Genomic DNA, 22,595 nt, shown 5'->3' on the forward strand with positions numbered 1-22,595 from the left:
CTGTAAGCCATAATCATCACAGTTATGACACATCACGGCTTGAACTACCTTGCTTTGCATGTAATGAGTCTATCTCATATATTAGGTTCACCTTTTAAGTTGCATTACTGAAATAAATGAACTTTTGCACGATATTCTAATTTTTCGAGTTTCACCTGTATCTCACCAGAATTCAGAAACGAAAGTTATTTCAGAAAAGAGGTCTTGTTGGTCTACCTTTATCATGTAGTAACTGATTAGCCTCATTTTTCTTTTGCTGAATGCAATGCCAATGTCATCCTATCTGATACATTAGCTACATCTCTTTTCTGTTGAGAACGCCTTACTCTATATACCTTGAAGATGCCGAAAAATGCCTGGATCATTCTGTCTACCTGAATGAATGAAAATCTGTGTTTCAACTTACCAGCACGTGGGCGGCTCTGAAGAGATAACTGAAAGGATAATATAAGAGGTTGATGAAAGATGCAGCATAGAGATCTGCATACCGCATCACTTGACTAGCAAACAGCGTTTGTCGGGAACCACTTCGGAACAAACTTCCCATCATTCCATAGCACATATCCATGTCATGAGTCACTTTCTAAAATCGGAGAATGAAGTTAGTAAGCATTTGCCATGATCAGGAAGTCTTTCTACCGGTAGGAGTGATAGCTCTAATTCCTATATAAGGGTTCCCCATTTACTTCAGGGGACAATAATTCCATTTATTAAAAAGGATGTCTTTGGAAGTATAGAACAAAACTGTTCCTATTGGGTTACAAATAAGGCTTTGTTCTTTTGAATCCTCTCATTCAGTTAGAAATCAAACGCTTTTATAGATAATGAATGTTTTAGGAAATATTTATAAATAAATTGTTCCTTGTAGTAGCAGACCATTAGGAGCCTTATGTTTATATAGCTTGAGAATAATGGAGGCATTTTTAGAAGAAGAAATAAAATGGGATGGGAAGTACTAAACTCTAGAGCATACACAAAGAATGTTTATGGCCTAGAAACTTTTAATCTTCCCACATAGTTTACAAATATTCTTGCTGTTGCCTTCTACTTTTCTTTAGCCATCATCCCCTTGTTCAGTCTTACTTTTTCTCTGATGCACAAACCATAATTTTACCAATATAACATACATTTGCCTGTTTTTAGTTCTTGTAGTTTTTCTACAATTATTCTTCACTAAGACTGGTTTACACATAATGGGATGTGTGTGAAGTACAGAGTCTTGCATGAGATTATATATCATACAAAGCCAAAATCAATGTGTAAATGCAGCCACGACCTTCCAGTTTCCTCTTAATGCCTTTTTTCATTCATTTCATGGCCTACATCCTGTAGAACAGCCATTTATTAGGGCTATTGCAGAATACTTCATTCTAGCATCGTGCTGAAGAACTGGAAAAGGGAGGGTTTAATAAGGGGGCAAAAAGAAAGCCACCAAGACCAAATGGTGAGCATTACCTTAATACGCCTCTGGATGGAACTGATATCGGGACGTTCATTGCTGCTACTATCCAAATGCCTGTTGACATTTTAAAAAGTAAAGAAGCACGTGAGAGAATGTTTTAAAAACTAACATGGACAAAACAAAGACTTATTTAGGAAGGTGACTAGGACTCACACATAGCTCCATTTTCAGATTTTATGTTAAATCCACTGAAATGATGCAGCCACTGTAAAATGGTGAGGCTATAATGCATTATGGAGAGGCTATAATGGCATTCTGAAAAGATGCAATATATGGCTTATGCTGTGTGGATAAGAATTTTTTCTTACTTGTATAGTTCAGCCAAAAAGACGTCTAGACTCTGAAGTTCTTCAAAAAGGCCTAAGTGAGGGAGAAAGTAAAGGTCATTTCCAACTGGAAGTCAATGAAGCAAATAGGCCTATTTATCAGGCAGCATTATTTTCACTAAAAGAACTAGAAATGCTAGGAGGTATAGATTCTTGCTTGCTTGCTTTATAATGGCAATATGAAATCCTACTTGAAAACTTCCTGCAAGTGTCACAAAAGATGCTTCCATTTTAAAAAAAGATACAGGTGAGTATGCATAACAGTTTTTATTCTTCATTTCTAGTCTGTAAATGGTGGGAACAATTACAAGGCTAAAAATAATCTGCTTGCAATCAGTCTTTTTAATGTTTTTTCAATGTTTACCAAGTGAAGATATCTAAGATAATTGGGTACCTCTCAGAATTATAGCTCCTATTTTTGGACTTCTCCTTGTTTTATTATGTTCATGTTTTTATCGTTCCAATGTAAAAAAAATGTCTTTATAGTGCATATTTTTTATTTAAATTGTTGCTAAAAGCCACCTTGTACATTTTAATGGAAAAGCAGGGTATGTTTTGAATAAATAAAAACAGGAAACGTCAGCAGCATTAGTGACATTTTTATCAAAGGAAATAAATTCTCCCAAATCTCAATCCAAAACATATTAGGAAATGAATTAGTTTCCACAAGGCGTCAGTATCACATTTCAGAATGATCTGAAGACGTTCCTCTTTCCTAGTGTATGGATACACCCAAATAAGTAGAATGCAAATAATCAATAAGGCAAGTCTATTGATCTATTCCATGCGGCCGGCCTGGCGTAGTTTTGATTGGGCTTTGCTAGGGGTTTTATATGGGGTATTTTAGAGCAGGCTTTTTATTCAATATTTATTGTGATTTTTATTATTGCCTGTTCACCGCCCTGAGTCCCGTAAGGGAGATAGGGCGGTATATAAATTTAAATCATAAATAAATAAATAAATAAATAAATAAATAAATAAATAAGTACTTTTTCATTTTTTTCTATACCAAGTTAAATCTGAGGTTAGAATGTTAAACACTCACAGCTTTTGTCTGTCCAGACATGAAGTTCTTGTGCCAGTTCTGGGATCACTAAAAAAGTTCTCCAACCTTGGCGTTTTTTGGACTTCAAAATGTCTCCAAATATATGGTCACCTATATATAAGATGTCTTTGCCTTTGGCTCCCAGAAGATCGCATATTGTATCAGAGGAGCCTGAGGAGAAGGATAGTCTTAGTAGCAATAATGTTTTTTTGCCCTTCACAAAAACCTAAGATGTCATGTGGAAAACGTCTTGCTTTTCATGCACTGTTCCTTAAAATAGTTATGACTGGAAGAAGTCAGGCACATTTATATGTAACTCTTGCCTGCTCTGCTTTGCTGATTGGAACATTTTTATTTTCCGGTCCAGTTGTTCCAAGTGGCAAGTTCAAGGTGATTGGGCCCTCTTCTTCTCTCTCTCTCTCTCCCTCAACACACACACACACACACACACACACACACACACACACACACTTTTAAAATATAGAAAAGCACTTAATGCACAGGCTGGGTGCAATGCACGACGCATGTATTTTACTCCAGAATATACAAAAACTGAAAAATACAAAAAGAAATCTCTTTTGGAATGGCTGCTCCTTGGGGGGGGTGTCTCTCTGATGCATTCCTTAACAGAAGACATCAAAAGGGATACACACGAGTAGGGGGATGGATACAAGCTGCTGCCTCTTCTTGTCCACATACAGCACAGATTAGGGAAGCTGGCAGCTATATTCCTGCTATATCTGAAAAGCCATGGTTTATCTGTCCCTACCATAAAGACAACATAACATGAATTGGGGAAACAGCTATGGCCAGCAGCCTATGCTGGGTAAACCTCTGCTTCCATCAACAGAGAATACTCTTTCTCTATAGAAGATAAGACCCAGTTTCAAACTCTAAGTCAGGGGTAGTCAACCTTGGCTCTTTTATGACTCGTGGACTTCAACTCCCAGCTGGCTCAGGAATTCTGGGAATTGAAGTCCACGAGTCATAAAAGAGCCAAGGTTGACTACCCCTGCTAAGTGAAGCTGACTAAAAGCAAAATCCCTCTTTCTGTGCTTAATAAAATAAACAGTTTCGTGTCTATTTTACCTCCAGAGTAGACAATGCCATGCTGCAAAGGACCTGTGTAAGTTCCAATTTTCAACTTGCCAGTAACCTGTAAAGAAGAAAGTTGTTTTCATGAACAACATCCATTTTCCACTTGGAGGGGTGAGGGAAAGATAAGTCAGAGCTCAATGGAAAATGGACTTGTTACGTCTATCATATATGGTACATGGTGCTCGTTTCTTCTAAGACTATCATGCCTTAACTGCAAAAACACACCCATTAGATCAGGGCTTTTCAGCCTTTTCACCCATTGTACCACTTTTAGGATATGGCAATATCCGAGTACCACCAGTCGCCTAGCAAGGTGTCAGAAACTTGATGACCAAAAAAAAAAAAAGGAAAAAGTGATAAAGTGATAAAGTACATGTAGTCCTCGATTTACAACAGTTCGCTTAGTGACTGTTCAAAGTTACAATGGCACTGAAAAAAGTGCCCCCCGAGCCACAGCCGAGCAAGACACCTGCCTGCCCGCCCGGCCACACTCTTCCTCCTGTCTGAGGTTTTCACTGTTGTGAGCATTTCTGTTGAGGATTGGCAGCAGGGGTGGGGTGGGGTGTGTGTGGTTTTTATTCCCCCTGTCTGATGGGTGGTTGCAGCAGTTTTTGGTCACTTCACATGACCCTGGGACACTGTGACGTCATAAATATGAATCAATTGCCAAACATCTGAATGTAAATCACAATACCCTGGAGATGCTGCAACATTCCAGCTGATTGGCGCTTCTTCTGGGCTCAGCAGAAGCGCCAGGATCAGCGCTGAGCTCCAACTGGAGCCTGGCGCTGATCCAGGTGCTTCCACTGAGCCCTCACAGCCCCGAAGAAGCGCTGATCAGCTGGAAAGCGGCACTGATCCTGGCGCTTCCGCTGAGCCCTGACAGCCCTGCAGCTCCAGCCATCTCTCACTCAGGCTTCTGCGGTGCTGCCACCGGTTCAGCTCATTCTCCTCCCCCGCTACCACTTTTCTAGGATGCCAGGTGCCAATGTACCACAGATGGTACCCGTACCACTGGTTGAAAAGCCCTGCATTAGATGACTTCAGTGTTAAGGGTTTTAGATATACTATCTCTTTGCTGCCATCTAGTGGAACTCTTGCCAACTGGAGATGAAATTTAGCATACTTTGCTTAGTGCAAATGATAGTAGGCACTATGATGTAATGGCTCAAAGCAGAAAGTGAGAAGATCTTCACAAAGAGCAGTGCAAAATTACAACTGTGAAATTTACCTATATATTATCAGCACTCTTTGACTATCTCCTACTCTTGCCTCAGCCTTATTTAAAAACAATTAAATCACCTCTGCAACGGCAAGTATTCCATAAACTAACAATGACTCCAGGAAAACACTAGCGAGAATGGCACAAACCTATACAAATGGTATAGTACAAATGGTGATCACAACCTATTCCTCCTACACCAAATTACCTCCTGCACAGATTTGGCTTTGACATGTATTGTGACAAATGAGGTAGTTGCAATTGCAGTGGAACTGATTTCAATAAAATAAGGATTCCTAAACTGTAATAGCAGAAAGAAAGCACAGCCTAGAAGAATACTTAAAAATCTATTTGAAAAGTATGCTGTGTTTTCTTAGTCAAACCAACTGACCCCAAATTTGTTATAAATACAGTTGTGGGTTTTGTTTTGTTTTTTTTAAAAAAACATTATTGAGTCACTTTTGACTCCTGGTGATGCCTCAACTAATCCCTGCATTTTTCTGGCAAGATTTCAATAGTGACTTGCCATTGTCTGTTTCCGTGGGCTGAGAAAACATGACTGGCCCAAGGTCATCCAGCAGGTTTCATGATAAGGCAGGACTAGAACTCATGATGTCCTCGTTTTTAGCCTGAAGCCTTAATCACTAACCCAAAACTGGATGTCATAAATACAGTTAAGGGCAAATATGCAATTATTTTTAAAAGGGGAGAGATTATACTAAGAGATCCACACCCGTATTCTACTTAGCAAAATAGGAATATTGTCTCCTCTTCCAGATGAGTCTTAACCATGTATTCCATGTAGACTTACTGTGTCCACCTGCCTCAGGACTGTGCCTTCTCCAAAAAAAAGAGGCTTGCGTGCATCCACAAGGATGAGATCAAAATAAGACTGCCACAGTCGATGAGAGCTACCTGGCTACATTAAAAAAAATCAATCAAAAGCATATCTTATTTAAAGTTCAAGTAAACAAATATTAATAATTCATATAGGTATTTGCTAATGCTAGTTCTGCAGCAGACACCACTAACTGTACTCTGTACTACATCTAGTCTGATACTGCAACTATTATCATTGTTTAATTACGGTGCTTGACAACATACTAAGAAAAGATCATCTAGAGAATTCATGTTTCCTATGTTTTCCAGTGATTAGTTAATTCAGATACATGATAACATCAGAAATATAAATCCTAAGTACAAGTGTTCTTTGCCTAAGGCTCTCATATCTTATATATTCAACATATAATTGGCACTATTAATTGTGTATCTGTTAATCCAAAATATGCAATTACTCCTTTTATCTAAGCTGTTTGTACAATAGAAATGCAAATAAGTATATAACTAACATTAAGAGGAAGTGCTACTGATTAAAACACAACTAAATAATTCAGCAGCAGTTACTATTATTTAACTTCAAAAAAACTGCCTTATTTGGCATATGAAAATGCATCAGACTTATTTTCCGCCTGACCCATAACAACAAATCTAGGGCAACTAACACAATGCTTTTTCAATCTGAATTTAATAAATAGCTGCCATATATTTCCAGTACCAAAACTGAATTCTATTCCTGAATTATTCAGAAATAGATAATAAATACTGTCAACAATAGAATAACGTATCTCTTTGCACCTACCTTTGGTCCATGTGGAAAATCAAACAGATATGTCATAATTTTCTGAAAGATAGATAAGAAACAAAATGTAACACATAGTTTAAGTACTGAAATTAGAGAGAATATTTCCCATTCAATCATTTTTGACTGAAGCAACACTTAAATCAGGTCAGTTTCAGCAAAAAAATTATAACTAGCTTCAAATATGTAAGTTGTCTTATCTTACATAAGTAAGATAAAATTTTAAAAACTGGACACTAGAGGGAACTAAAATATCGCCTACCTGGCCATAGGGCATAATGGAAAAATAGAAGAAGTTCCCTATGCTGATAAACCAAAGCAAAGAAATGGAAGTACAGAAAAAGGTAGGGTACAAAAAGCACAGCACTGTATTTTCTCATCTTCTGAACAAGTACAGCAAGTTAAACCACTATGGATGCCAGAAAGCAACTTTACCTGTAATCAAAGAATTATTTAACTCGTTTTTTGCATCTGTCTTTACACAAAGGGAAAAAACAGACCAGCCTATCAAAAATAGTGCCATAAAAAACAGAATAGAAACACAAGTTAAGATAGGCAAGAAAATGGTAAGTGAGCACCTGTCCAGCCTAGATGAGTTCAAATCGCCAGGACCAGATGGATTACACCCCGCGGTTCTCAAGGAACTGGCAGATGTGATCTCAGAACCACTGAACTATATTTTTCAAAGATCCTGGAACACTGGGGAACTACCAGAGGACTGGAAAAGAGCTGATATAGTTCCCATCTTCAAAAAAGGGGGAAAAAATGGATCCAGGAAATTACAGACCTATCAGCCTGACCTCAATACCTGGGAAGATTCTGGAAAAGATAATCAAACAACGAATCAGCAAACACCTAGGGGCAAACAAAATCACTACTAAAAGCCAACATGAGTTTGTCAAAAACAGATCATGCCAGACAAACCTTATTGCATTCTTTGACCAAGTGACAAAATTAGTGGATCAGAGGAATGCTGTGGATATAATTTACTTGGACTTCTGTAAGGCATTTGATAAAGTACATCACAACCTACTACTCAATAAGATAGAAAAATGTGGGTTAGACAGCATCACCACCAGATGGATTCGTAGTTGGCTGACCGGCCGTACTCAGCATGTGGTCCTCAATGGAACTGCATCTACATGGAGAGAAGTATATAGTGGGGTGCCCCAGGGCTCTGTTCTAGGCTCAGTGCTCCAACATCTTCATCAATGATTTGGACGAGGGGGTAGATGGGGAACTCATCAAATTTGCCAATGACACCAAGCTGGCAGGAATAGTCAACACTCCAGAAGACAGGCTTAAGATACAGGAGGACCTGGACAGACTTGAACACTGGGCGCTATCTAACAAAATGAAATTCAATGGTGAAAAAAGTAAGGTTCTACATTTAGGCAAGAAAAACCAAATGTACAGGTATAGTATAGGGGGTACCTTGGTTAATAGTAGTAACTGTGAGAGGGATCTTGGAGTCCTAGTGGACAATCATTTAAATATGAGCCAGCACTGTGCTGCAGCTGCCAAAAAAGCCAACACAGTGCTGGGCTGCATTAACAGAGGGATAGAATAAAGATCACGTGAAGTATTAATACCACTTTACAATGTCTTGGTAAGGCCACACTTGGAATACTGCATCCAGTTTTGGTCACCACGATGTAAAAAAGATGCTGAGACTCTAGAAAGAGTACAGAGAAGAGCAACAAAGATGAGTAGGGGACTGGAGGCCAAAGCATATAAGGAAAGGCTGCTGGAATTGGGTATGTCTAGTTTAATGAAGAGAAGGACGAGGGGGGACATGATAGCAGTGTTCTAATATCTCAGGGGTTGCCACAAAGAAGAGGGAGTCAAGCTATTCTCCAAAACGCCTGAAGGCAGGACAAGAAGCAACGGATGGAAACTAATCAAGGAGAGAAGCAACTTAGAACTAAGGAGAAACTTCCTGACAGTTAGAACAATTAACCAGTGGAACAACCTGCCTCCAGAAGCAGTGAATGCTCCAACACTGGAAGTTTTTAAGAAGAGACTGGACAGCCATTTGTCCGAAATGGTGTAGGGTTTCCTGTCTGAGCAGGGGGTTGGACTCGATAACCTCCAAGATCCCTTCCAACTTTATTATTATTATTTATCTATTTGCCAAGAGAACCCCAGAACTGAAAAATTCCACATCTCTCTTGACTTTGAAAACCTGATACTCATTTAACATGGAATTAAATTCAGATACAATTGGTCTCTAACATATGTTCTTTGGACTGAAGTATAAATATTCAGTCTCAGTGGATGAGAGTGGATATTGCATTCAAACTTAAAAGATTTCTTGGGCAAAGCTGAAATATAATTCCCAGAAGAAAATTGACCATTTGAACATGTCTCACCATGACATGTTAAATGTTACTGAATTTAATAGAAAAGAATCCTTGCATTTTGTACTAAATATATTAGAGAAACTTTTAGAAAGTATTTATATGCACACTAAGTTTTAGATCAGTAATCAAACCTGGAGAAGAGTCCAAGATTTCAAATTCATAATTTGAATTTGATTTTTTGTCTGTGTTTAAAATCTCCTTTATTATCAAATGAAAGATACATAACTTACTGGAACACTTCATAAAATTTTACTTACATCAGTATATTTATAATCGCTGTTTGTGACAAGAAACACCTTTCCCACCTCATTCATGCGACTCAGCAGCAGTGGAAGCTTTCCCTAAAATGACAAACACTGACATAAAACTAATTCTCAAACATTTAAGTTAAAATTTATTTTGGGGTACTTCACATGACCTAGCTGAAATAGCACCATGCACCCTTCTGTTCTGAATAATGCCAAATACATATTTCAATCTGCTTAAAATATCTTCTAAAATGTTACACATCTTAACTATGCGGTACTGAATCTCATGCCACGTTCTGAGCATATAATATAGTTGATTCAATATGACAGCATAAAGGGCAGCTTTGGTTAGTGCATCCTTACTCATGTTAAATTCCGGACAAGAGGATAGTTACAGTTAAAGTTGGATTTTGTAGAATGGAGCAACTTCTCATAAATCATTTAATAATATGTGAAAAAAATGGCATTTCAATATATTATGGAAACAGCTGCTAAATAGATTTTATAGGAAGAAACAAGAGTCAGTGTCATGAATGGGGATGCACTGAATATCTCCCTTTTGATGAAGAGAAGCCCAAAAGAACGGACCCACCTTTGTGGAATTATCAAATTCAGAGAGTGGAGGATGTCAGAGAGTGGAGGATGTCAGGCCAGATCCTGAGCCCCAAATGCTACTGCCACCACTGAATTCGACACCTAAGGCTGGGCTGATATCTTGGAAAGTTTCCTGCGTCTTCGTTGTGATGTCTCTCTTGCTACTTTCCTGACATTTTTGGTAGCAGGAAAGAACAAAGTTTCTTTAACAATAGAATTAATTTAAGTTCCATTTCTTCTTCTTTTTCCCCTTAGTAAATGTCTGGGCAGGGCTAACCTTGGAGCCAGTGCATTGGTATGGATGCTACTGGGCTATGGCCATCTCTTATAGCTGTTTTGGTTGAAAATTAGGCTTTTCAGATTGTCACTTCACCCATATTTTTTCTGGTGCTATTCCACCATGCAGGTCACTTTCTCTACTATTGTCTGTAAGGAAGGCATAGTCTACTATTCTGCATACCTTCCCAATGCATGTTTGTATTTCGTTCTCAATTGTAGGTTAGAAATGATGTTTCATTCTTGAGAAAATCATGTAAACATCAAGTTTGTTTAGACGTGCTTATTATGGAGCCTAAGTATCAGATCTGTATAACAACAACAATTTAACAATCCAAACAGAGCAGTGGCCTGGCCAATCCTACTCTGCTGCTTTTGATACTATTCTCTCTTTTCCATCGTAAATGGTTAACTTGCTCCATTTGGACTCCATTGAGATGGACAGAAGACTGTGGCTTATCAGTTGTCAAAACCTTTCTTTTGTCAGCCTTGCTTTTCAGGCCATATCAATTGGCAGTTTTTATGAAGTTATACAAAATGTCTATGGCCTCTGCAATTATGGCACTGTCATCAATACATCAATATTTAGGTAATGGGTTTCTTCATACAGGTAATCCTTGACTCACAACCATCGCTTAGTGACCCTAAGAAATAACTGGCCTACCAGGAGGGGGCACTATTTATGATCTAGATTTGAAGTTCCAACAGTCACTCATCCCATTTTCACATGATCAAATTTCAAGCACCTGCAGTCACATGACTGTGTTTTATGGTGTTTCTCACCCCCCCAAAACAGCATTTACTTCCAATTTTTGACAACGCCGCATCCATAGTGAAGCACTGGTTCAATTAATGATTGCAGTATTCATTTAGCAATCACGGCAGCTATTTTACAACCACCGTAATCACTTAAATGACTGCCACAAAAAAGGCGACTGACCCATTTTTATGATCGTGATGGGCAGGCTCCATTATAGTCATAAGTTGAAGACTACCTGTACTACATCATACATTTTTTTAATACTAATTCAAATTGGGAATTCTGAAAGATCCATTTTGGATGTGCACACAGCCAGTGCGTTTGCTATAAGTTACCTGTGGTAAGCATTTCCCTTTGGGGGAGTATGTGTTCAGTTTTCAGTGCTATCCATAAAACTGATTAGTACACACTGTTGAAGGCTGCTTGAAAATCAATGAATACAATGGGCATTCATAGGCCACAGTGAATTTTTCCTTCCAACAGTTGTCTGATGGTGAAATCTGATCCCAGCATCAGTGTGCTCTTCTCTAGTTGTTCCTGCTATTTCTAGAATTGTGGTTGGATGATTTCAAAAAGGGATTATTATCACTAATTTTCATTTAATGGGAACTTCTCTGAGTTACGTGAATCTGTCTTTTCACTTAGTGGTCTGAGAACGGCAAAGAGTGTGTGGTGCTTGTGTTTGTGTGCTGCTTCTTCCAGTTCCAGAGCGAGGGTGCTCCAGCCTCTTGCTCTGCCTTTAGCTGATGGCAAACTTCAGATCTGAGCCGCCTGTATCATGTATTGTCTGCCAACTTGACCTATGTTGATCTACCAATTCTAGGCATTCATCCAAGTTCCATACTTGTGTTTGGTGTCAAATAGTCAGGCACATGCTTTTTGGCATGTGTGTAGAGAGTTTCAAAGACTTGTTTTTCTTCCATGTCCACTTCATCAGACAATGTCAGAATAGAAAACCAGTTTGCTAATGTTGTTTAAAATTCTTTTTAATCCCAGTTCAGCCAGTTTTGACCAGTACTGCTTTGCTGATGAATCATCTGTCATTTTACATGTTGGAGCTTAATTTGAATTTTTGCCCAGAGTAAATAATGGTGAGAGCCACAATTATTACCTTGCATCACATGTCCATCTTTGAAAGATAAGAAATGAATGCGTCCAGTTAATTAATATTAATTCCATTTAATAAGAGATAAAGGAAGTATTACACTATCTCCATCAATAAAGACAACATTTATTAGAGCAATTATGTCATCAGAAGTTTCCAGATAAAATTATTCTGGTTTGGTGGACTTCCTGTTTTCCATCCATTATTTTAAGTGACTGAGTAGTAAGACCAATTAAGAATTAGCAAAATAAATCACCATCTTTTCTTAAAACAAGTTTTTGAATACTTACATCTTTCACCACATACTTGTATAGATTCTCAACTGTCTTCTCCTTAAGTGTGCCCTGGAACAACAGGGGAAAAAAATCTTACGGCAGCAGAAGCAAAGATCTAATAGGTATCTTGGGTTTCATATTAGTACAATCTTCCGTGCTGGCATCATGTTGTAGAAAGATGTTCAAGTAACACTAAAGACAGAAAGTTCTTTGCAGAGTTTCATATGTCAAGAGATTAGTCCTGATGATTTCATTGTACCACTCTAAGGGTCATTTATGACAGAAGAATGAAATATGAGTCAAAGTGCCATTCAAATGATGGAACATAATAACTTCTGTTCTAAAACTAAATAGTCTGAAGTCAAATGATAGTTTAAAGCTACAGGGTGGAGCTATCCTCAGCTTTGGATGACAGGCCACTAAGGAACTATATATAAACTGCAGAATAGGGTAGAGAGAAAATGAATATAAAGAGTGCAAGAGGACTAGCGGCTGTTTCTATGATGAGTTACAGCTGCTAATCTCATGAGACAAGGAAGAAACAGAAAGACTAAATTAAGAGGAGAATGGAGGAAGAGTAAAAAGTAATTCATTCTATATCACATGTTGTCCAATTATCTTGCTGGAATACTACTAGTGTTTAGTATTTATTCATCGGGGGGGGGGAATTAAAATTATTGAAATGATACCATAATTCAAAACTTAGAAACAGTGTTTGAATTAAAGAGATAATCTAAATGTCCCCAAGATGCAGGTTACCTTATAATGAACCCAGTCCACAGCATCTCTCACATCCTGGAACATACTCCTGAAGGACATGAAAAGATCTCCCTCTTTAAATCCTGTTTCACAGCTGAGAGACAAATGGAATAAAACAGCCATGTAGAAAATTGCATGAGGCTTGAAAAATGTTATGTAATTAAAAATGACATCTGTGTCCTTAGGTACAAACTGAAAGCACAGTTTCCCATCTCTTCCCCCTAGGTTTTTGTTTACATATGAATAGATATTATGCATTATCCACCTATTCAATTACTATCTTCACCAATTCAAAGTGAATTATTTTGTGCAGTGAATGAGGAAACCCTGTTATCTTACTGAAAGTTAAATCACAATATTTTGTTTAAACGATCCTTTAAATATTTTCATTTACTCTGAAATAACTTCAGTATGCTGTATTTTTATACATTTGCATTGGAAAAGCTGGCTACAACATGGTCTCGTTGATTTCATAGAGCCAAGACAATACTCACCTTGCATATCTGTCACAGTTAGTAAAGAAATCAATCAGACAAGCCAACAGATATGTCTCTGCAAGAAAGCAAAACCAAGGCAAGACCAAATCTTAAAATGAACGATTAGTCAAATAGACATACATGTAATTAAGCTAAACCCAGAAGACATTCATAAAAGTGTTCCTTTAAAATTAATAGCAATGTACCTACTGATCTGGACTATGTAATTCCCCCTTTCAAGTCTCACCTGGTAAGTTGAACAGTGTGTTTAAAATGTAAAACCTGTCAGTATCATCTCTCTGAATGAATTTATTAGGATACTGTTCTCGTATTTCTGGCCTGAGGAATATAAAGGACAAAAGAATATGGTAGTTAATGTTGTCAAATCAAAGCAATTTCCTCTATTGCATATTATAAGGTTCAATTAAGAGTCAACAAGATCTATGAGAAAGCCAAGTTATCTCTTAAAATTTCCAAGAAAACACTGAACCCTGAATAGATGATATGATTTCTTGAAGGTGACATCTAATCTTTTATCCGTGTACTGCTTTTTTTATACAAAGTACAAACTGGATTTTTTGAAACCATACTTATTGATTACAAGATCACCAAATATTATATTGGTTTACCAATCTATCTATAGGGAAAAAAAACAAGAATAAGATAATGTTAAAGTTAGATAATTTCTGACAGAAGCCAACAAACCTGAAAGTCACTAAGAGACTCTGTGCCACGTGCAACAGAATATATATCCCAGCTGTGCATAAGGACTGCAGACAATCTTAAGAGATCACCAATATTTGCATCACTTACCCTCTCATAAAGTTAAAGCCATGTGCACACACTAGGATGTTCCCATAGGCATCAACTTTTAACAGGTTTCCATAAAGAGAATCAAATACCAGGCCTCTATTAAAAAAAGAAAGAAATGCAAGTGTGCATGTCAGCATTTCACAATGAGCAACGATGAACAGCAAGACTTTGAAAGATAGTCTGTTGTAATGGCATACCTGAGCCAGTTCTATCACGTTCTGTCCAAATTAGAATCTGACCCTAAGGAGGACACTGATGATAGAGTCCCATTGAACTTTTGTTTAGCTGCAGAGGAAAAAATAGTCTGCATTGCCTGGTTTAAATGTACAATTAATCTATTTGCTTATAATTAGTTCATTTATCTTAACAGCAAAGTACTTTGCCAGAACAATTTTGGTACCATTTACTTCTCAGAATTTCACTACAGTTTGCTAGTCTTAACCCAAAACTGTGGTTAACATTTTTATTAGTTTTAACAAGCCAGCTTGAGAACTAGTTCTTTAAAATTTGGTTTATTTGAAGCTAACCATACCTACTATTAAACAAAATTTGCCACACCCTATGGCCTATGCTAATGTCTGGCCATCCAGAAGAATAGGAGTGACCATGTCAGCCAACATTTACTGAAGTTTTTCTACAACTTCTTAAAGCATGCTTAAATATGATGTGCATATGGGTGCAATACACATTTAAGTGTTATATAAAATCTTCAATGAAATATTAGATGCTAGCAGATTACCACAAGGGTTTTGATTAGAACAAGTTATAAAGTCAAAGTACCCCTAACTATGAACTTTGTATGTTTCAGTGCAACAGTGTCCTACTTACATAGAAAGACAAAATATTGAATTTAGACAATTAATGAGGTATACAGTTGAAGGATGTATAATGCTTCCTCTGTTGATAATTATCTGCCCCCTCCCATTTATCTCTCTGTTACATTCTGCTATCGAAGTAGTCTCAATTGGCTGAACAATATTTGAAAAAGAGGCTAGATATTTGAAAAATGTAAACTGCTATATTGGGTGTGGCTGCAAATTAAGACTTCAGATTGCCTGTTCTTTTTTCTCTGGCTTCATTGCCAATTCATTTATTGTGCTCTGTGGGCTTCTTTCCTTCCCATTAATGTGTCATGGTTTTTCCTTACCCATGATGTGACATTATCCTATAGTGCATTTTTCAGACCCAGCTCTACATCAATAGTTGCTGTAGAAAGATAGGCATAGAATGTTCAAGGTATAAAGAGTTTAATTTTTATGTCAAGTCAACAATACTGAAAGAAAGATGAGAATGTGATTCAAGAAAGTAGAGCGGAGCTTATTTTCTGCAATGTGTAGTTTGTCCCCAGGTCTGAGAGAATGAGTTAATAATCAGACCTAATAATAATAATAATAATTTATTAAAATTGTATACTGCCATTCAACACCTCTGAGCAGCTCACAACAATCAAACTAAGAAATTACAATGAATTGCAACAGTTAAAATTTTCATTCTGTAATCAGTAAGGAGAAATCCAAGTACATTTGGAAATAAGCTTAAAAACTAAATGCATACTGCTGATTTGAATCACGGCTGTTTAGTCTGATGCCAACAGCAGAAGTACATGGCTTGACCAAATGCAAGTGGACATATAAATAGTGTAGGACTGGTGTGAGTCAGGGATCCCCAATCCTGCCAGAAACTGGACTGCACAAGTGAACGAAACCCCATCCATGCACATGTGGGATCTGGGGAGTGCGAAAACACACAGACCCCGATCCATGGAAAAACTGCCCTCCATGGAACTGGTCCCTGGCGCCCAAAAGGATGGGGGCCACTGGTGTAAGTGATTTACCATGAGTCAAGATTGTAATCTTTGCCCATATTGTACTGTCAACCTTCAGACACATCTTAGAAAAATATGAGTATTCACTGGGGAAAAACAATGTGGACAAATAGATTTGTCTTTCTTTTTTTCACTTTCACATGATTAAGGCTTGATTCTCATGTTTAGGGACTTTTCTACTATATTTTTTACCAGGGAATATTTCCCCATTAAACAACATCTCAAAAGCTTTACATGAATCATTAAAAATTTAAAAAGTGAGCCTAATAAAAAGTATCGAAATGTGAGGCTTTTTAAAATATACATTTTTATAAAAAGGCTTATATTCTCCCTCACTATCTACTTTTAATAAATGCACTATATGTTCTAACTATGCTGCTAGAAAGATTCAGGGGACATTTTGCAGAATTACATACTATAAAGGATTGTAAGGGTCTTTCAAGATTATCTAATCCTACTCCTGCTCAATGCCAGAAACCACTACAGAACTATAGTATCCTTGTCATGTAGCCAACCATGATGCTCTGGAATTTCCTTTCAGTCCCACTAAGGTCTTCCCCAAGTTTAGAACAACTTCAGAAGTCTGCAACATAGCACAAAGAATTGCTCTGAGAGAAATGTGCAAAATGTGGCAGTCCAGATACACTCAAGAAAGCACTTTAGGAAATACCCATGAATATTATCCCCAAATAATTTTGTGAGTAGTCATTTAGTTCTCATGAATTAAACCTGATATTTATAAAATGGCAAAACATTAGTCTAGAGGAATATTTATGCCTACTTGCTCTGCAGTTCTCTTCTATTTATTTGTATTTTAAGACACATTATCTGACAATAAACTTAAATTTGCAAGATACATATGCAGTTTACCATATATGAACTACAACACCTTAAGTTTAAAAGTACCACTTAAACTGTGCAGAACAAATACAACTTTAAATTACAATTATTTACCTGGTAGGGAATGTAGGATCATAGACAAAACTAAGCAGCTCTTGAGGATATCCAATTGAAACTAACCGTTCAACTGTCAAGTCAAATCCAAGGGATTCATATTCTGGAGATTTATACACTGTGATAAGACGAGAAGATTCCAATTAGAAAATATGAAAGAGAGAGCAAGAGAGATATCACATCTAAGCAAATCAGAAAATTTTCATTAATTTTACCAGTCTTTAAAGACAGTTCAGCAGGCATAAAGCAATGAGATATTATACTACAGTAAGTCTATTGATTGTAAAATATCATAATACTGTTTGCCATACAAGGTTGGTGCATAATCTGGGGGTCTTGACGTATATCAGAATTTTGGAAGCAAGCCTTCTCTGTAGCATTGCTTGCCCTCTGGAATGAGGTTTCCCCCTGATATCCAGGTGCCCCCCTCTCTGCTGTTGTTCAGAAGACTGGGAAGACCCAGGTCTTTGGCAAGGAAAAGTAAGATCCTTTGTTTATTTCATCTGGATTGTTGTGCTTGTCATATTTTGTCTTTAATGATTTTATTGTAATGTGTTTGTTGTGAGCCACCCAGAATTGTTAAGAGCTGAGGGGCACACAAGTTTAATAATCTATTATGGTTGGTTGCACAATCAACCAGATGTTTAGACTGGATTTGACATTTTTATTCACCTACTGAGTTCTTCCCAAAGACCTAGGATAGCCAGATGTTGATGTCTGGTGGTGTTAGAGGTATCATTGCAGAATGCAAGCTGTTCCGAATAAAGTTGTCTTTTACAATTGACTGATGGTGAATCTGTCAACGCCAATGGTGTTCAAGTGGTGCTCCAGTTGTTTTGGGATTGCATCCAAGCTGCCTATTCCTATTGGTACTACCTTTGCTTTCTTTTGCCATAGTCGTTCTATTTCTATTTGCAGTTTATTGTATTTTTTGTTTTCTTCTCCAGTTCTTTCTCTTCTATTCTGCTTTCCCCAGGTACTGCAAAGTCCACTATCCAGACTTTTTTTACTTTGTTATCGGCAATTGTTAAGTCTGGGGTGTTATGTTGCAGGTACAGTACCTGTCGGTTTGAATTCTAAAATCCCACAGCAATTTAATTTCTTCATTTTTATGACTTTCTCAATTTCATGGTCCCATCAGTTCTTGCACAAAGGTAAATGATATTTCTTACAGAGCTTCCAATGCATCATTGTTGCTCCTGCGTTGTGTCATTGTTTGTAGTCAGTCTGTGAGATCTTCTTACAATAACTAAAAAGGTGGCCCACTGTTTCTTCAGCTTCTTTGCAGAGGCAGCATTTGCTCTTTGTCGCTGCCTTCTAAATTATTATTCTGTATCCATTTGTTTTTAAAACTTGGCCCTGTGCAACCAGATTTGTCTTTCTTCAATTTTCCTACTCTTAGACATTGCCAGATCTTATTATCTGCTTTGCCTACTATTTTTTTATCTACTGGCCATGTATTACTTGGCCTTGCCATATGTTTATAATAATTCTTAAGAATATTCTTCAGTCAGACAGATGTTTAGTCTGGAATTAGCATTTTTATCCATCTTTCAAGTCCTTCTTAAGATATGCAGATGTTGTTTGTTGGTCTTAAAGCTTCTGTCACAGGATATAAGCTGTTACAAGTAAAGCTGCTTTTTGCAGTTGATTGACAGTGATTTTGTCAATGGCGATGGTGTTCAAGTGGTGCTTCAGGTGTTTCGGCGTTGTGCTCAAGACACCTATTACTACTGATGCTATCTTTGCTTCTGTTTCCACAGTTGTTCTACTTCTATTTGCAGGTCTTTGTAATTTGCTATTTTCTCCAGTTATTTCTCTTTTATTCTGCTGTTTCCAGGTATTGCCACATCCACTATCCAGATGTTTCTTATTGACAATTGGTTAGCCTGGGGTGTTATGAGGCAGGTGCTTGTCTGTTTGAATTTGAAAGTTCCAGAGCCCTTTAGCTTTTTCTTTTTCTATTACCATGACTATGTTTAGTAGTCATAGTATATAACTGTCTGTACATTATTTAAGGCTCAGTTAAACTGTTTATTATGTCAAGTGGCTTTCTTATTTAATGTATAGAAGAGCACACATTCTTCAAAGATTTTGATAATAGCAGCTCTTACTGCAGAGATACAGAGATAGCAAGTACATATATACACAAATTGTCAATTCTAAGAAAAAAAGTTCTTTCTAACACCCCAAAATAACTTCAGTTGATAAATACATGTATTGTGAAAAACATGGTATATATTCCATCAGACCATGTTATAAACTTGATCAGATTATGCATGTATAACCAAACTGTATATAAACGCATCTGAATCTAGAGGTTTTTGAAGGGAAGAAAACAACTGGTTGTGGAAAATCCATTCACTAAAACAGAATAAATAAGTGATAATGTGCAAGAAACCCATAGTACCTCTGCAGCCCTTGAGTACCACAAATGCCCAGCAATACTCCCCCAATCTCCATACAACCAAAGAGGGAAAGAAACCCCAAAGTAATAGACTAGAGATACTTTGTTAAGGGTCACAATCACAGTCCTGTCAATTCCATAATGGAAAGCCAATTAATCCCTAGCACTGCATTTATTATATAGAAGCAACGTGGTATTTCTACTTGCCCAAATCAAGAAAGGTCTAGAATCTTAGAAACATTGGGAAACCCTTAGTAACTATCCAGGTAATTTTTTAGAAGGTGCCTCAAACAATCAAAAGTGTTCTTTGATATTTATAGGACATGATGAACTGTTTCATAGACTGAACATGTGTAACCAGAGCTACTTTTTCTGAAAGATTCATGGTATTTACAACCAGTCAGTTATAATATTTGTGACTGAGGAGTTGCAGTTTACAACAGAAGGCAACAACTAGCCAGCTTGCTTGTTCTTTAACACCTAACTGGGAAATGAGAAAATATCCCAGAAGATGACATTGGTTAACAATCTTTGTATTGTTGCCAAGAAAACTACATGAATTTATCCATGAAGTCACCAGGAGTTAGTATTGCCTTGAAGAACTCTTGTACAAGTTAACTCCAAAAGAGGGAAGGAAAGAAGGCTATAAAGTACAGGAAAGAATCTTGTATTTCAACAGATAAAAAAATAAAATCCTGACATTTTTTTATAAACAAAGAAAATCAAGAAATATTGTAAACTCTGAACCATTGCATAATACAGATTAAATAAGAAAGGATCAATACAATGTTAAATAACATTGTAATGTGACCGTTGCTGTTACCAGAAACGGGGGAGATTCTGGATTTTATTCATTCTTGATTTAATTATTTGATTTTAAAACTTTTATGGAAGTATTGTAACCTGCCAACAATTTTGTTTGAATACCAACAGTTTGTATAATGACGATAAATAGACATACTATATCAGGGGTGTCAAACTCGCAACGTCACGTGATGTGTCACGACATCGTGACTTTTTTTCCATTGCTGGCAATGGGGTGGGCGCGGTTTCACCATGACGCCTCCGGTCCGTGGGCCACCAATTTGACACCCCTGTACTATATGGAAATATATAAAGGAAATTCATATACTAAATACAATAGTAAAGATACAACCATAAAAATTATAATGAAATGTTAATCCTGAATTTCCTTGCTATTACCTTATGCTTTTCAAACAATCTTTCCAAAAAATATGGAATTCCTTGAAATTACCCAAGATTCCCCAATGAAAAGAGCAGTAGTTGTTTTCTAATATCCATTACAATCCAAAAGCCATTCTACAAATCTTTTTGTGTAATTTGGTATCACCACATCATGACTATTGTGTTCTAGGCACAACTCTAGATTCATGTGTGGGTCAACAGTGTAAACGGTCCTAGATCTGTTTTGGTGAAGTTGATTAATCAGGCAAATCAATATTCAATTCAAATAAAACCTTGGCATCACATAATGAAGAGCAAAATAGTGATGTTTGACACAAACCATCCGTTTCTCTATCTTCCTTTGATAATTGATGTAGTTTTCAGTGTTCAAGTTTCTGTCTATGGAATTTCATCACTTTTTTTCCTTCTAAAGCACTTGTATGAAATATATTTCGTGTTTACAGACTTTGGGGGGAAAATAGGCTTAATAGAAAATTTATAGTAAATATTTTATATGCACATTGAAACTCCCCCTCATTATAGACCACCAAGTTAGGTTTTTATAACACATATTACAACAAAACATGGAGAAAAGAAGTACCGTATTTGGGCTTTGTTCTCAAAAGGACTAAAATAACAATTCAAGAATAAATATAGCCTATAGCTTACAAAAGTCCTTTAGCCATATTGCTAATAGAACGATGGCTGAAAACTGGTTTCCTTCCATTTAGAAAGAGAAAATCCTCATCATTAGGTCCTGTGCAGTGCACATTAGGCAACAAGTATTTTTCAGCAGAGAAAATCAATGACATTTTTAACATAGGCCCTAAATGGGCTAGCATAAACAAAAAGAAAAATGCCTGCAATCTCCAAGCACATGAAAAGATCCAATTTCCTTTGTATCACTGCTTCATCTAACGCAGATGCCTAACCGTACAATTGGCTAAGTTAATGAAAATTAATGAAAAATAAACTCCAGTGCTATAATTAAAGTCTGCCATAAGAATAGCAAATCGCGGGATTAAAAGTGAAAAGTTGGGTAGTACCAACTGACTGACCACAAAATGGAGCCAAAAAGAAAGCACAGGTGCAAGCTGAAATTCATGAATCAAATCTGATGCAATGCATCGATTTATGAAGCACTCTCTTTCCAACCATGTTTTACAAGCACACGTATTATTCCCCTAGAAGGCTTTGGGGTTTGTACGACCTCAAATACATTGCACATAATACACAAGGATGTATAACAACACAGCTCTCATTTAAAAGCTACACAAATTATAGCTTGACATAATTTCTAAGAAACAGTGTAAGCTGCTTTCTTAAGTCTCACTTTTTCCCACAGAAAGAAAAATTAGTCATTCTTATCACATTCTGAAATCAGGTTTATATAAATTTTCATCTGTTCCTTGTTTGTCTTTACTTCTATTTTCCACCACCATTTTTCTCTATTGCTTTCTTTGACTCAGTTTTAGATTACAATTTTATTGCAAGGATTTGACTTTATGCTATTACTCTGAAAAGCATCATTCATGCTGAAAGCTATATATAAATTAATTGTGTCATAGGGATATACTGGCCCATCATACTAATATTCACCAATATAATGCATATGTTGTTTCACCAACATGAAGTTCACTGAGCACTAGGAAAAGCTCTAGCAAAATACATCACTGAATACATGTCTAATTCAGTGTATTTGAGTATGCTTTTTAAAACATGAGCATTTAATATTAAATACTGCTATTTGTTCAATAACACTT

At 36.9% G+C, this 22,595-nt stretch overlaps 1 protein-coding gene across 4 annotated transcripts in view; it reads right to left on the reverse strand.

The window, feature by feature from the left end:
* The window catches only part of NT5C2 (5'-nucleotidase, cytosolic II), a 55,753-nt gene that overhangs the window by 6,091 nt on the left and 27,067 nt on the right, over positions 1–22,595 (reverse strand). For all 4 annotated transcript variants that reach the window (XM_015819779.1, XM_029284825.1, XM_015819778.1 and 1 more), the window contains exons 3-16: positions 17,241–17,358; positions 14,462–14,557; positions 13,896–13,987; positions 13,667–13,724; positions 13,173–13,266; positions 12,429–12,482; positions 9,413–9,496; positions 6,793–6,834; positions 5,965–6,072; positions 3,923–3,989; positions 2,834–3,004; positions 1,771–1,822; positions 1,456–1,516; positions 407–583 (exon numbers count right to left, since the gene is read on the reverse strand). In XM_015819779.1, the coding sequence (XP_015675265.1) occupies positions 407–583; positions 1,456–1,516; positions 1,771–1,822; positions 2,834–3,004; positions 3,923–3,989; positions 5,965–6,072; positions 6,793–6,834; positions 9,413–9,496; positions 12,429–12,482; positions 13,173–13,266; positions 13,667–13,724; positions 13,896–13,987; positions 14,462–14,557; positions 17,241–17,358 (1,274 nt within the window). The remainder of the gene's footprint in view (positions 1–406; positions 584–1,455; positions 1,517–1,770; positions 1,823–2,833; positions 3,005–3,922; positions 3,990–5,964; positions 6,073–6,792; positions 6,835–9,412; positions 9,497–12,428; positions 12,483–13,172; positions 13,267–13,666; positions 13,725–13,895; positions 13,988–14,461; positions 14,558–17,240; positions 17,359–22,595) is intronic.

Source organism: Protobothrops mucrosquamatus, unplaced genomic scaffold (genome assembly GCF_001527695.2).
Source record: "Protobothrops mucrosquamatus isolate PMUCROS unplaced genomic scaffold, P.Mucros_1.0 scaffold984, whole genome shotgun sequence".
Taxonomy (NCBI): Eukaryota; Metazoa; Chordata; class Lepidosauria; order Squamata; family Viperidae; genus Protobothrops; species Protobothrops mucrosquamatus.